The following is a 16,083-nucleotide window of genomic DNA, read 5'->3' as shown; positions in this document are numbered from 1 at the left end:
GTGACAGTATGTTATACTATGAATGATCTCCAGTGCATACTACATACATACAAGCATAGTTTCCCCTGCGTCAAGCATGCTCAGAAAGTGGGTCATGGATGCTGTGGTGGTTTCGCCAGGTTCCAGTTTTTCCACTTTTACTGTTATCCGATTTAACGTTCTCTCTCTCTCTCTCTCTCTCTCTCTCTCTCTCTCTCTCTCTCTCTCTCTCTCTCATTAGATCCTCCTGGATTTGTAATGATTTATAAAATATGTGTCACAACAAGTCATCAATAAGGATGCCAAATGAATGAAAAGCAACTTAATACTCATCTCGAGTCATGGTTCTTCAATGACTCATCATTCTTTCAGTAGATCACTGACGTGATCCGTATTGTTACTGTCTTGAGATAGGGGAAAGATGATTGGATCTTGGATAACTGCTAAGGTAAAATTCTTTATGACTGATGTGAAACGAAATTTGTAAAACTACGTTTTTTCTGACGTAATTTTCACAGCCAAGCTCCAAATGTTCAAAGTGGGTAATGTTACCACTGAGCGTCAAATGTCAAGATTTTGACCGTTAACGCGGTCTTGCCTCTATTGGGTAATTTTACAAACCCTTTTTTCCGTTTTTTCATGTCTTATCAAAAGCAAAAATGCCATTCGCATACTTGGGCTGACTGTAACACAGTCGCTTCCTTTATTCAACTTTCACCATCAACCAGCGAGTCCCTCTTCGTCACCTTCTGCCTTCGGTTCAGTGGGTCGTCAAATCCCACTGGAGTAAACAAGTTCATTCTAACAAAAGCCATTCCTTTATCTCAAGGGCAAGATGACAAAATGATTCACTCTCTCCCCGCTCCCTCCAACAAAGAGTCCCAAGATTACCAGCCAAAGGTGAGAGGGAAAGAACCGTTAGGATCTCTGCTCACGCTCAGGGAACTATAGGCTTATCTCTGGTTTCCTTGTTTTTGTCTCCAATGTCTCTTCCAGCTTGCCCGCTTGCTGCTTGGGTGCTACCACGTTTGCCATGGCGCTACCTTATATGGTTGCAAAAATCTCAGGTAACTTTTTTAAAAAGTGGTAATGCCGGTTTAGTCCTATACCAAGGCAGCCAGTCCATCACGGAATGAAATATTAAAAATCTGAGTGTCTCTTCCAGCTTGCTTGCTTGCTTGCTGCCTGTGTAGCTACCTCGTTTGCCATGGCGCTACCTTATATGGATGCAAAAATCTCAGGTAACTTTTTTAAAAAGTGGTAATGCCGGTTTAATCATATACCAAGGCAGCCAGAACATCACGGAATGAAATATTAACAATCTGAAAACCTCACGGACTGAAATATTAAAAATCTGAAAACATCACGGACTGAAATATTAAAAATCTGAGAACTTTGGGCATAAATATTATCTTTCATTAAACTGATTGATGTTTATTGTATGTATGTAGTATGATTTTATATGAAATATTCACTGTTATTGCTAGTCACAAGGAAATAAACATTTTCATGGTACCAATTTACGGCGTATGCCAAACTATTCTGCCAAGTCCCTGAGGACCTATCCAAGCATACTTCTTAAATTTTATTCATTATTATTATTTTTTATTTTGATTGATTTATTTAATTATTTATCTTTTATTTATTTATTTTTTTCATTTATGCATTTCAGTGTGTACAATTTTTTGGAGTTCATCAGTGCTTACCCCTTTTATTCGTCCTTACTTCCACCACCTTTCACCGGCCACATTGCTCTGTCTGCCAAATAAATCACTACAGAGTAATTCATACCTATGCTTCGTGCGTTATATAACGTAAGGTAGCTCTTTGTTGTGACAAAAAAAATCTGATGTCGTGAGCCAGTAAAATGAAGTAACATTATGTGGTCATTCTTCGAGATCTATTCAGGAACTCGCGCACCATTCTTCAGGAAGCATGACTGGTTAATTAGGTGTTATTTGGGTAGTATATTTTTGGCGAAATTGATAGCTTGTCCGGAGTAACGAAGACTGCTCGAAAGATAGATATTTGCTTTCACTTTTCATCCGTTCGCCGTTCTTTCCTAACGGTTCCTGGTTCCTAAACGCTCACGAAGTTCTTCATTGGATGGTGGGTACAGCTCTCGGCTAGCACGCTGTCGGCCCAGCGTTCGACTCTCCGACCGGCCAATGAAGAATTAGAGGAATTTATTTCTGGTGATAGAAATTCATTTCTCGTCATGACGTGGTTCGGATTCCACAATAAGCTGTAGGTCCAGTTGGTTTTTAGCACGTTAAATAAGTCTAATCCTTCGGGCCAGCCCTCTCTAGGAGAACTGTAAATCAGCTCAGTAGTCTGGTTAAACTAAGATATACTTTTAACCCTAAGCGCTCACTCCGCAAACACAGTTGCGGGAACTTCACTACACTATTTACGTGAGGTGCACAGCTTTATTCCTTGTCGTTTCCAATTTTAATCGTCTTTACTTCTACTTTACTTTATGGTATTTCAGTATGTTTATTTTGATTATTTTCAGCAACGATAACACCGAAAATGGAAAGATATTTCTAAACTAGTTATTACAGAATATTTCCATTTTACTTTTAACCCTCCCCTTTCATTTCTTTTTCTTTTTAACTGAGGCAGAGCCATGCTATTAGCTTTGACATCGATCGCTTTCCAGGTTAACAACATTCCTCTATTCTGTAATAATGATTTTCGCGCTGTTCTGTAACTTACGATAAATTCAGGAAATATGTAGATGATACAGGCTGTCCTTCACTTTATAATATCTTTGCATGATATCAGTTAGATGACACACAACCCACATAACCCGCGATTAAACAGAAAGACAAAATTAATATTTTTCATAATTCGCGAATATCCAATTACAATTTCATGCTCCTGTTCAATTCATTATTCTCCTATTTAACTATGTATGAATAATGACTTTTCTCAAACGACTACGCCTCTTGTCCTTCTCTCTGTATTCATCCAGCCGATCCAGGACCTGTATCCTTCCTACACATCCTTCGTTCCTCGTACCTACACTACACCCCTGCCCCGTTCCTCTGCCTCTTCTTCATTCTTTTCCATAAACTCCTGGCCTTGGCCCGAGAGCAAGGCCTCCCAACTGCTCCGGGCAAAGTGAATCCTCCTCAGTGGTCTGTTTCAGATTGGGCAAACACTAATATGGAACGAGACGAAAAGGATTATTACTTTGTAAAGCAAGCATCCAAGGTCCTTCAGAACACTGCAAGCATCAAGAGACCAGACTGCCCTTCGGATAAGAATGGGAAAAACAATCGAGAAGAAGAAATAATAAGTGAATATGAGATGGTGCGTCATGTAAACATGAGACGCACAACCAACCGGTTCTTTTTAATTTCTCTCTTTTTTTCTAAGTCCTTGGATCGTCTTCAAAGTAGTAACAAAAAAATTAAAAAAATGGGCAAAAACAGGCTGGTTGCCTGTTCCTTTCCACACTAACAACGTAGGGTATCACCTGTGTGGTACGGGTATGATAATGTTTGTTTGATGATATAAAGATGCACAAAGATAAATAAATAAATACACTGATATATATGTATATACAGTATATAAGTAAATACATACACACACACACACACACACACATATATATATATATATATATATATATATATATATATATATATATATATATATATATATATATATATATATATATATAAAGTACTCCATTCTCCCTTCTGTTTATCTGCAAGTATTTTCGGGTGAGGTCGTTAGCCACATGCCCATCATCCCATAGCAGCTACCTGCCAAATCTTACTACTTACCAGGTGCATCTCTTATGGGCCAGTTCAACAGAGGTACAGTGAGATTTTAATGAACGTGTCTAAATTTCTCCATGTTTCGCCCGGAAGTTGAGCAGTCTTTTCCTCATCAAACAGGGTAGTGGTAATCGGAAATACGTTCCATTGTTTACTTTAGTTTTCTGCTTTCATTTTTTGTCTTCACACAAGCACGCATACACACAAACATAAATATTTTTATATATATATATATATATATATATATATATATATATATATATATATATATACATATATATATATAAACATATTATAAAAAAATATATATATATATATATATATTATATTAAATATACACACACACACTTTTATATATATATATATATATATATATATATATATATATATATATATATATATATATATATATATATATATATATATATATATATATATATGACTTGAACGATTCAACGGGCGAATGTTGTCTCATTTTCTCTAGATCCGCCCCTTAAGAAGGTAAAAGGTTTACTGATGAAAAGAAAAATAATAAGCCACCAATTTTCTGGTTTACTACAGCCGTGTGAAGCCCTCAACGAACAGCGTTGTATCCCCCATTACAAGGAGGCTAATATTTTCCGTCACATGGCACTGATCATTTTCTGATAATCAATATCATGTCTTTCATAAGTCTTTTACTGGTGACTATTTTAAGCCCGGAAATTGATTCCTTTCGCTAGGGAACGGAGAGAGAGAGAGAGAGAGAGAGAGAGAGAGAGAGAGAGAGAGAGAGAGAGATACTGGATAAGTCAGGTGAAGAGCATCAAGTTTCACGTGCATAATGCTGCTTGTAGACGTCTAGCCACACGGTAGTTACTGCAAGCACTTCCTCCTCTCATACACATGAGCGTGCGCGCGCGTAAACACAAACACACACACACACACACACATATATATATACACATATATATACACAAATTATTTCAGAACATGAAATAAACAAAAAGCAAAAACATGATTTTTCACAGGATGGCGGAAAAATTGTATTCATAAACACTTAATGAATCCGATTTCAGATTCATTAAAAATTAGCGTGAAGAACATTGGCATGATTATTATTATTATTATCATTATTATTATTATTCTGAAGATAAAACCTATACATATGGAACAAGCCTACAGGGGCCGTTGACTTGAAATTTAAGGTTCCAAAGAAGATAATAGGAAATACAAAAAAAACACATCAGTTATTAGAACAGAAAAAAAATAATTTAACAAATTAAGAAATAAACAGATAAAAATACACGTAAAATACTGGGAGATTTGTTTTAGGGTAGTAATGCATTCCAACTTCGCTTGAACTTTTAAGGTTCCAATTGCACAACATCCTCAGGGAGGCTGTTCCACAGTACAAAGGTGTGAGGAATAAAGAACCTCTGGAAATGAGGAGTTCGACGGAAGTTTGACGTTTACTGCATATTGGTGCTGCTGTTCAGTAAATCTGGCCGCTCTCGGCAGGTGAAGAGGATCAGGGATTAATTGTGAATGGGAAAGATCACTGTTAAAATACAACTTATGAAAAACTGACACGCAAGAGACCATCCGTCAAGGGTCCAAGTCATAACTGATAATGTTAGGAGACAGAAACCTACCACCACGACCACTAAAAATCACAACATTCAAAATTCACAGATTCTTTTGTGTGTGTGTGTGTGTGTGTGTGTGTGTGTGTGTGTGTGTGTGTGTGTCTGTTAATTAATCTAGATCTGTGGTAAAGTGTTAAAGGGGCTAAGAGGCCTGATATTCACCTCTGTATTCTGACCAGACAAATAAGACGATTTAATCCACAAAGCTTGAGCGTTCTTGAAAACCCTTTGTTTTAGTCTCCAAGGCCGATGATCAAATTAAATAAATTACAAATCCTATCTGATGAGAAAGACAAAGCAAACATGAAAAACTTGACTACCCGTTGCTACTGAAAGTGCTATTATCATTCCTGTAATCATCCTTTAATTTCATCAGGTGTCTCTTTGTTGTCACTACTTTTACAAGATTCTAACGACCTGCCCTGAAGTGAAACCTATTATTATTATTATTATTATTATTATTATTATTATTATTATTATTATTATTATTATTATTATTATTATTATTTCGATGTCAGCCAGGCACATAACATTCTGAGAACCTCTTGTTAGAAGCATTACGAGAGTTAAAACCGCCAAGTAAGAAAAAGAATAATTGGATGTCGCTGAGGACATGCAAAAATGCAACCCTGTTTCCTGTCGACTGTTTTGGCAGCCCATAAAATCTCTTGAATCCCCTTTTGCGAATGTCTCGCAAAAAGGGCAGTTTCCTTGTACAGCAGGAAGCTGGAACTCTCACAGCCTTGCGCGGGTGTTCGTAAGTATAACCTGCGGTTGTCGCCTGTCCCTGAAAGCTCATTAAAATGGACCTTCATGGGAGAGTAGCTACGTGCATTACGTTGTTAATTATAAAAAGTTATTACAAAAATAGAATCAAGTTGACAGCTATAATGTTGTTAATGGAATTAAAGTTGTGTCGACTTGTAACTATGGTTATTTTGGTCAGATAAATAAAAATAATTACAATAAAATAAAGAGCATGCCTTCACTTTCTTCCTTTGTGATTTAGGGTACTAAGATCAAGCATGAGTCGATAAACATTGACTTCATAAATAACTACCGTATTCGAATACGTTATCAGCAGTAAATCATGCAGTCAATATACTTTACATCTTTGCAATATGACTACCTATTATGACTATTATCTACAGAGCATCAAAGGCGGCCGTCAGTAACCTGAGTACTTGTGAGTAATCTGATGAATTTCGGTGGGGAGGGGTACTTGGAACCATTCCCTTATATTAATTACAGTTTACTGCATCGGTGCAAGTATTTGCATCTATACTTGCGGCTACTGGCTTCTCACAAGTACCACAAAAATTGGGCTTGGTTCCCTTGACTGGGGATCGCGCTCAGGCACATTTTGGTTTCTTCATTGTTTGTTTTTAATTTACTATATTAAGCTTTAGGCATTATTGTTATGACAAAGTGCGTTCATTTAAATCTTGTCGTTACTTATTACATGCGGTATATTCAAACTGACTCGCTTCTTAGTTTTTTTTATTCTTTCGTTGGAGAACAATTGAATCTGAGAATAGCTGAGGGGAGGCAAAGCTGTAGAACGGGAGAAATCTGGGAAGGAACTGAAGTGTGAAGATGAACGGAACAGGTGACGAAATGTGTAGACTGTCAAGAAGAAGAATTTTCTTGGTCTCTAGAGAATTATCAGTTTTTCCGAAAAGGTAAGATTTAGTATAAAAAAAAAATAGAATTGGGGCACAAGATGGTTATCAGTGTTTTGAGGTAGTATGAACTTGAACATAGAACAGAAGCATAGAGATCGGACGAAAAGGTGCATTATTATTTCGGCAGTATCTGGCTGTTGGGAATTTTAACCCGGAGTATGAAACGGCCCAAACGCTGTGAAAGATTTCTTTACAGAGGTGCTCACTCTTAATTCTGTAGGTAAAGGATGACTGTGGTAAATGACATGCTGTTTTGTGCCACTCCGAAACCAATGACTTTAGAAAACGCCTTATGAAATAAAAAAGGAAAATAATAATCTTATCATTCAGAGCTATAGCAAGAAGAAAGGGGAATAAAGTAATCAATGCAAGAGACTGACCAAAATAGCTAATAGAGACATGATTACGAAATGGTTTCCAAATATGGATTTGTGGGAGGAATAATTGCTGGTGCCGGCATCTTGGTCGTGGCGTAAATTTTGAGCGATGAATGTGTTTGGTGTTATTAGAAGCGATTTACACCGATTTATGGATTTCCCATTAAGCAACAGTTGGGAAAAAAGGCGGACGTTTGTTCTTGTTTCTCAGTATTATTGAGTCGAAAAAGAACGAATAAAAAATACAGATGAATTGTTTTGTAAAGCTATGAATTTTTTCAGGAAAGGTTTGCTATTAAAAAATCCCTCGGGGAACGATATTTAGGGAGAAAATTACATAAAACTGTTAATGTATGCAATTATCCTTATCTTTAAAGCACACGAAAATTTATCCTTCCATTTCAGAATCCTCTGTTTATCCAACATCAGATAACTGTCTGCCCCTGTTCCTTTCGAGAGAAATGACAGCAAACAACATTGTATGAGTATTGATCAAAATATACTTATTCCAATTACGACAAGGAGGCAAAGATGAAGACAATAAGGATGCGGTGATAAGTCGTCAATGCCTTCACCCTCCAGTTAATTGGGTGCGATGAAAAATGCATAGCTTATAGATTGATTCGACTTAAAGGAAGGGTGACCAAATTGAATAAACGTTATGAACTACAGCTCGCTCACAAAAGCGAAGTACGATATATCTAAGGGTGCGTTCAGAAAATTACTTGGCGATGACACAATCAGGTATATGTGGTCGAACGAAGGTTCCATCTATCAATGTTTGATATTCCTAAAGAGTTCAAGGGAATAAAACCGTGACGCAACAAAGCATTTAAAATTTTATGAATTTCCGATGATTCATTCCAGGCCTTGGTTAGTGATCGACGGAGCCACACGCAAAGTAGCAAAGTTAGTTTATCGGGAAATTTCCCAATAACAGCTTGGCCCAGACTCGGCCAGGTAAAGGTAAAGGTAACGAGGAATCAAGTTTATAGTAGTTTTTTTTTTTTTTTTTCCGTCCCGCCCGGTCACTGGGATGTATCGACCCGATAGTGACTCATTTCTCAACCACGTAGATTCTCGTAGAATAATGAAACGTAGTAAAACCCCGTGCTGGAAGGGACGTTATGGTGTTCTCGCGAGATCTATTATTGTCATTAGAGACATGGTCTTTTGTTGTTTTCTACTGGTAAATGTTTCTAGCATTCTAGGGGAGAACAATGACTTCATTTCTGGAAGCTCATTTACCCTTTCCATCTCATTCACCTGCCTGTTCAGAGAATAATTCATTGATCGTTGTAAAAAGGACCTGTTAGGAAATTTTTCTTTGCTATTCAGTCCTTGTTCCCAGCGAGCCATTTCAGAGGGCCTGAGTCTTTTATCGTTCTTGAATCAAAAACAGGATTTTCAATGGAGGTTATAATCTACTGTGTTTAAAAGATGCCCGGTTGTTCTTGTTGGGTTTGTCTCCTTCGCTATCTTTCCCGTAGGGTGCTAACGCCATCGGTGCACCTCACGCGGTGCACTGTAGGTATTATGTATAGATGATAAATTAAATAGCAGCCGATAATTCCATTTGTGTAACCTATGTATATCTATTTATGCCACACTCTCTCTCTATCAGCCTATATATACACAATCCTTTTCAAATGTCAATAGCACTATATATATATATATATATATATATATATATATATATATATATATATATATATATATATATATATATAGAGAGAGAGAGAGAGAGAGAGAGAGAGAGAGAGAGAGATTTATATAATATATATATATATATATATATATATATATATATATATATATACACACACACACATATATACAGTATATGTATATATATATATATATATATATATATATATATATATATATATATATATATATATATATATATATATATATATATATATATATATATCAACAAATGAGATCTTCTGCGAGCTTGGAATTTACAAATGTACGTAGGTAAATTAAGACAAAAACAAGTAAATTAAAAGTGCGGAAGTCCAGCAGCATGAGATAATCCCAAGAAAGATACAAAAAGAAGTGAAAAACGTAGACCTGGAAGAACGAAAAGATTTTCTAAGGAATGTCGAGGCAATAGGAAACAACTAGAAGTCTATTGCTCCTAGGAGACATTAACAACAGACCAACGTTTTATAAGGGGCAATGGGAATGGTAGGCCTTTAAAAACTCCACAGAAGTACATTTTTATTAAACTGCGTTTGGATAAAATGTAGGAATTCTAGAAATCACGCGGTTTTTCTTATAGCTCTGATATTTCCGGTCACTATAACGGAAATTGGGTTATTTTTTCATACAATTACTTTTCCCACTCTACGTGTTGTGTTTAACTTTCAATATTTTCATGAACTGTATATTGTTTGCTTTTCAAACGTATGGCCACATAGACAAGATAACAAAGGAATATGAGATTTAGGCCTGATGCAGAGAGCTGGGACCTATGAGGTCATTCAACGCTGAGAAGAAAATTAAGAGTAAAGGAGGTTTGAGAGGTGTAACAGGAGGAAGACTTCGCAGTTGCATTGTGAAACAGTGAAAGTACGATGGAAGAAAAATGATATGAACGGAGGTGTAGTAAAACGAATGAAAGGGGTTGCAGCCATAATTATAGGGGCCAAAGGGACGCTCGAAGGAACCTTAACAAATACCCACAGCGCACCGCGTGAGGTGCACTGATGGCATTACCCCCTTACGGGAAAGATAACAAAGGGGAGAAAACCAACAACAACAGCTAGACATCTTTTGAATCTTTCCTAGATAGCGACCCCCAAGGGTTTTGCTGGGGTCTTTATCTAGGACTAATATTTCTTAGTGGTCATTATCTTTACGGTATTTACAGTCATTTGTTTATGTTTTTACGGTCATCCCCCAACGGGCTTGTACTAAACACGCCGCAAAGGTGGATACGTACCGCGTTAAAACCCTTGAGAGGGTCACTCTCCAGGAAAGATCCCATCTTTTAAACACGATGGACTATAACTTCCATCCAAAATCCTGTTTTTGATTCAAGAACGATACAAGACTCAAACCTCCTGAAATGGCTCGCTGGGGGCAACGACAGAAAGGCGAAGAAAAATGTCCAAGCAAGATCCTTTTTACAACTATCAGTGAATTATTTTCTATATAGGCAGGTGAATGAGATGGAAAGGGTAAATGAGTTTCCATAGATGAAGTCACTGGTCTCCCCTAGAATGCTAGAAACATTTACCAGTAGGAAACAACAAAGGACCATGTCTCTAATGACAGTAATAGATCTCGCGAGAACACCATGACGTCCTTTAGAATTCTGGCTACTTGAAACCCTCGTCCAAAACTGGGGCAATAATAATAATAATAATAATAATAATAATAATAATAATAATAATAATAATGGATGTAATCCATCAACTCGTAGTGTGCAACAAATATAGCAGTCCTTAGTTGCTTGAAATAAAACTGAAACAAGCCTTACCTTGACAGGCGAAGCTGGCCAGACCTTTGACCCCCTCAGTGGCGCTTGATTCGTTTTCGCCAGCTTGCAAGAGGATTCACTAAGCGCTCATGAAGTATGGCTTTCGCCCGATTTTCTAAAAGGATTTTATCAGTTTATGAAACACGAACACCTGCTTGGGCAACGTCTTCTGGTTGGCCGTGGAACACGAATTTCGTCTCTGAGAAGGATTACTAAGAAGTCCAACTAGGTGCTGACTACTAAAGATGTATAAGGAAAACTAAGTCCGTGGAACCGATACAAAATTATCCTCTTGGTGTTTATTTTATCTTTTTAACCAGCTAACAAGAAAAGTTCCGAGTTCTTTTGCTTAAATAATGATGGAAGACAATGATGGCGACGTCGATGACGTATCTCAATTCATCATCCCTTTGGGCAGTTCCTTGGTAATATTAACATAAAAAATAACATTAAATAGCTGCTGGAGCTTACTTTTGTCATTTAAGACTTATTTCCAAAACGTCTCTATCTCAAATTGCACTGCTGCTTCGTTTACACGTAAAACCTATGGAAAATACCATCACCAGGTTACCGGATCTTAAGGTGAAGTGTATCGAAGTATGAATATGAAATGTGGTACGAGTGAAACCAAAATTCAGTCACTCCAAGAAAGAAACGAAGTTCTTAGTAATAAGAACTGAGTATTTTTATCTCAGCTTTCTTCCGCACTTATTCCCACTCTTCTTTCGTCTTTTATTTGCAGAACAGCAGCGCGATTAAAACTGGACCTTTCTCTGCATCACGAATAGCAACAATAATTTCATGTTCGGTGTTGTCTCTTCTCACGCAGACCGTAGCCTTTCCCTTCGTCTACGATCAATGGCAATTAACTTGGAATGACTTGAAGAGGCTGCTTATTTGCCGCTATATTAAGATGATAAACACACGCACACTGCAGGATATTTCTTTTTGCTTTGTTTGTTTTTTCTTACGCCAACGCTGAGAAAAAGACGAAGAGGAAGAGGTGACGCCTTTTTAGATTACCTTGTCACGCAAGCGGGCGAGATGGCTCACAACTCTCTCACCACTTTTTCAGGTTTTTCACGATCGAAATTTGTTCATTAGTATCTCAGTCTACAGTACACAGTCACCAATTCGAAGTGAGAATGTCCGTTATCAACTTCACAACAGCTCAGGCGAAGCGGGAACACTTGGCGTTCTGTCTTGAAGGAGAAAACACGGAGAAAGCGGATCTTGCCTGATGAGACACGCGACGGCAGGCCGCAAACACCTCCGTCTCTCGCAATCAGCTGACCAGCACTGTTGGCTCATGAACCAGCCGAGTGAGGTAATGGTGAACAGGTGAGAGAGACAGTGGGCGGAGCTAAGGACAAGATATACCACCGCGAGAGGATTTCCCCGTAACAAGGGAATTCTTTCGACACGTCCCATCTCCACGACGTTCTACTATAAATAAAACTTACGTTCAATGTGGTCTTCTTTTGGGTATCCCCAAAAACAGTGTCCAGTGAAGAAAATACATTTATAGTAGCGTAGGAAACTTACAAGTCGCGAAAATCACGTAGGTGAAAGTTAACTCTGGCCTGCACCTGTTACAAATAACACGACTGCTACATCTGTATGACCTGTACCAAGACTTCCGTACACTTGCACACATGTTGGTAACAAACGGCGAGTTCGTTGCACTTGTATACGAGATTTGTTACATCCATCAGTCGTACAGAGTGATCAACAATATTTCAGGTTTATCGCTGACGATATAGATTCGTTTGTGTTGGTACACACACACACACACACACACAGACACATAAATAAAGAAATATATATATATATATATATATATATATATATATATATATATATATATATATATATATAAATTTGTTTATGTGTCTGTGTGTGTGTGTGTGTTTATTATATATATATATATATATATATATATATATATATATATATATATATATATATATATATATATATATATTACTTATTTGTTTATCTATGTATGTGTGCGTGTGTGTGTACCAACACAAACGAATCTACATCGTCAGCGATAACCTGAAATATTGTTGATCACTGTGTACGACTGATGGATGTAACAAATCTCGTATATATATATATATATATGTATACACAACCTGGCACACAAACACACACATATATATTATATATATAGATAGATAGTTAGATAGATAGTTAACAAATTCTCTTATTACCGAAAATTAAACGAGTTTCCTTATTAATCACTTTGCGGTCGATGTCCTCTATTTTCTATGACTCAACAGCTTCCTTTCTTTACGTATTAATGATGCACAACAGGAAGAGCCATTTAGTCCTTCCCAAACTCACACAGCGGAAAAGTCGTCGACTAAACATATTTTCCTTTCCTAGAGTTCACAAGTTTTCTGTCATCGTTGACACCGGAAGGAAGTAAAACACATTCTCTCTCTCTCTCTCTCTCTCTCTCTCTCTCTCTCTCTCTCTCTATATATATATATATATATATATATATATATATATATATATATTCATATATATATATGTATAGATATATATATATAGAGAGAGAGAGAGAGAGAGAGAGAGAGAGAGAGAGAGAGAGAGAGAGAGAGAGAGAGAGGAAAGTCTTTACTTCCTTCAATGTGTCATCGATGACAGAAACTTCTGAACTATATGTTTATATATATACATACATATATATTTCAATGTATACAGATAATATATATTGTACATATATTTATATATATTTACATATACATTTATTCTCCTGAACGAAAAATACTCACCTGGGCTGAGGCTATCTTGGTGGCAATTCCACAGCACCCCGTGGCCATCTTGACCTGGTTCCTACTGCCTTCACCTGAAAATAAATGAAGGGACGTCAGATAAAAATCCAGAGAAAAGTAAATGTTTGCATCATCAACAAGAAGTTGAAGACTTGTTCTTGAACGTTCCTATCTTTTATTTAATTGCGTTTTTACTTCTTTACACTTATATTTATCAACTCTCCTGTGTTTCTTTGTTACGTATGATATTTTGGCTTGTTTCGTATGAGAGTGTGCTAAATAATAATAATAATAATAATAATAATAATAATAATAATAATAATAATAATAATAATAATAATAATTTTGTATTGGACTGTTTACTAGTATTTTAATTTCGCCAGATCAGTTCATGCAACGGTTTATTTCCAAGGTTCATGGAGAAAGGGGGAGGGGAGAGCATATGTGCGAAACTTGATCAAGGCAACTTGGTGACGCCAGTTAATAGCGTTCAACCAGTCAAGCAAATGATAGGAGACTTTCGCGTCATAGAAAATCTTTAAATCTTCCCGGCAATTCTAGTTTCGATTTGTCAGTAAACTGCGAGTGTGAAGAATAAACATGCATTCATGTTGGTTTTGCACGGTCTGTTTCTTAGACCGCAGTTTCAAAGCCGGGGGGAACCTTTCCCATGAGATGCAAGAGTTTTTTCCTCATTCTTTTCAGATTTTGGACGATATGGTCATTTCTTGGTTTTCTGTATGAGAAAACTGTTGAGAAGGCTTTGTCTGTCCGTCCGCACTTTTTCTGTCCGCCCTCAGATCTTAAAAACTACTGGGGCTAGAGGGCTGCAAATTGGTATGTTGATCATCCACCCTCCAATCATCATTCGTACCAAATTGCAGCCTACCAAATTGCAGCCCTCTAACCTCGGTAGTTTTTATTTTATTTAAGGTTAAAGTTAGCCATGACCGTTCGTCTGGCACCGCGATAGGTGCCGAAACACAGGCCACCACCGGGCTGTGGCTGAAAGTTTCATGGGCCGCGGCTGTGAGTTTCATAAGCCGTGGCTGAGAGTCTCATACAGCATTATACGCTGTGCAGAAAACTCGATTGCGCCGAAGTTTCTTCGGCGCAATTTTTACTTATTTTGTTCATGAAAATGCTTTGAATTTAGTAAGTTCGCTATATTCAGTTCTCGATTGCTGGTTTTCCTTTGTAAGGTATAAACGAAGTTTTTTCACGTCGAGGCGATCTTACCGCCTAGGTCTCTCATTTCGGTGAGCTAAGGTAACATGGCAAGTAGAAAAAATATTTATGATTATATATATATATATATATATATATATATATATATATATATATATATATATATATATATATATATATATATATATATATATATATATATATATTTCATGATATTGCCTTGTAATACATATATCCTCCTATAATTTTGACATATTTACTTTTTTTCATGTGTTATGTGTAATGATGATGATTGCTGAAGTGTCATATTTAGTTTGGCATCAGATCTCAAAGAACTAATGATTAAGTAACTTAATAGCGTAATTTAGAATTGATAATACAATTTTAATAGTAACGTAGTTTAGAATGAATAATATCTTTCTTGATAAAAGTGTAGTATATGAACACGTGTGTCCAGCAAAGACTTGTTTCATTTCAATTGTCATCAGTTGAGATAAGAGAGAACGCTTTGTTTCGGGTTGATGTGATGACAGGTTTGGATAACAAATGGCGATTCGTCCCATATGAGCACAAGACGAGTGATTTCATGTTGTTACATGCATTGTTCGAGTCACGTACGCCACTTTGAGGGAAGGAATACATGTTTTGATCAATTATGCCATGTTTTGTAAGACTGCATTCGAAACGTTTTGCTGGGATGACTTCATTTTCCTTCCAGCAATTTCTCCATGGTATCTCGCACCCAAAATGCTTTAATGACGTCACCTCCCTGCTTCTAGAACTTTTGTATCTTGCACCCAAAATGCTTTAATGACATCATGTAATTGTTTCACGTGTTACTGGAATTCTAAAATTTGTTTCATTCTGATTTCCGAGACCAGATTATTTGGTTCCCTCTCTCTCTCTCTCTCGTTCTTAGAAAGAGATTACTTTTAATGTAGTGTTTTGTGGTCACGTATTAGCATTAACTTTTGATATCTGAATTTAGTAAAGTTATTTAGTTTATAACGGCGCCTGATAAAAAAGTGTGTTTTGTGGTAACGCAGCTGCAGCAAGTGATTTACAGAGGTTTTCACAAGTTTGTATAAGGTAACGTGAATTTTACTTATTAATACCATGGTATGATAAGTTAGGAAATTTTGACCAAGTGAAATCATTA

General features: G+C 36.8%; 1 protein-coding gene across 5 annotated transcripts in view; it reads right to left on the bottom strand.

Annotated features, from left to right (window-relative positions):
* LOC136846483 (choline transporter-like protein 1) overlaps nt 1-16,083 on the bottom strand; it is an 81,177-nt gene that overhangs the window by 33,305 nt on the left and 31,789 nt on the right. For 4 of the 5 annotated variants that reach the window (XM_067117300.1, XM_067117297.1, XM_067117301.1 and 1 more), the window contains exon 3: nt 13,737-13,810. In XM_067117300.1, the coding sequence (XP_066973401.1) occupies nt 13,737-13,784 (48 nt within the window). In that variant the 5' untranslated portion in view covers nt 13,785-13,810. Of the gene's footprint in view, nt 1-10,950; nt 12,252-13,736; nt 13,811-16,083 lie in introns of those variants that run through there. The other variant, XM_067117302.1, reaches the window with a different exon arrangement.

Source organism: Macrobrachium rosenbergii, chromosome 15 (genome assembly GCF_040412425.1).
Source record: "Macrobrachium rosenbergii isolate ZJJX-2024 chromosome 15, ASM4041242v1, whole genome shotgun sequence".
NCBI lineage: Eukaryota > Metazoa > Arthropoda > Malacostraca > Decapoda > Palaemonidae > Macrobrachium > Macrobrachium rosenbergii.
This window is presented reverse-complemented; position numbering and strand designations above follow the sequence as displayed.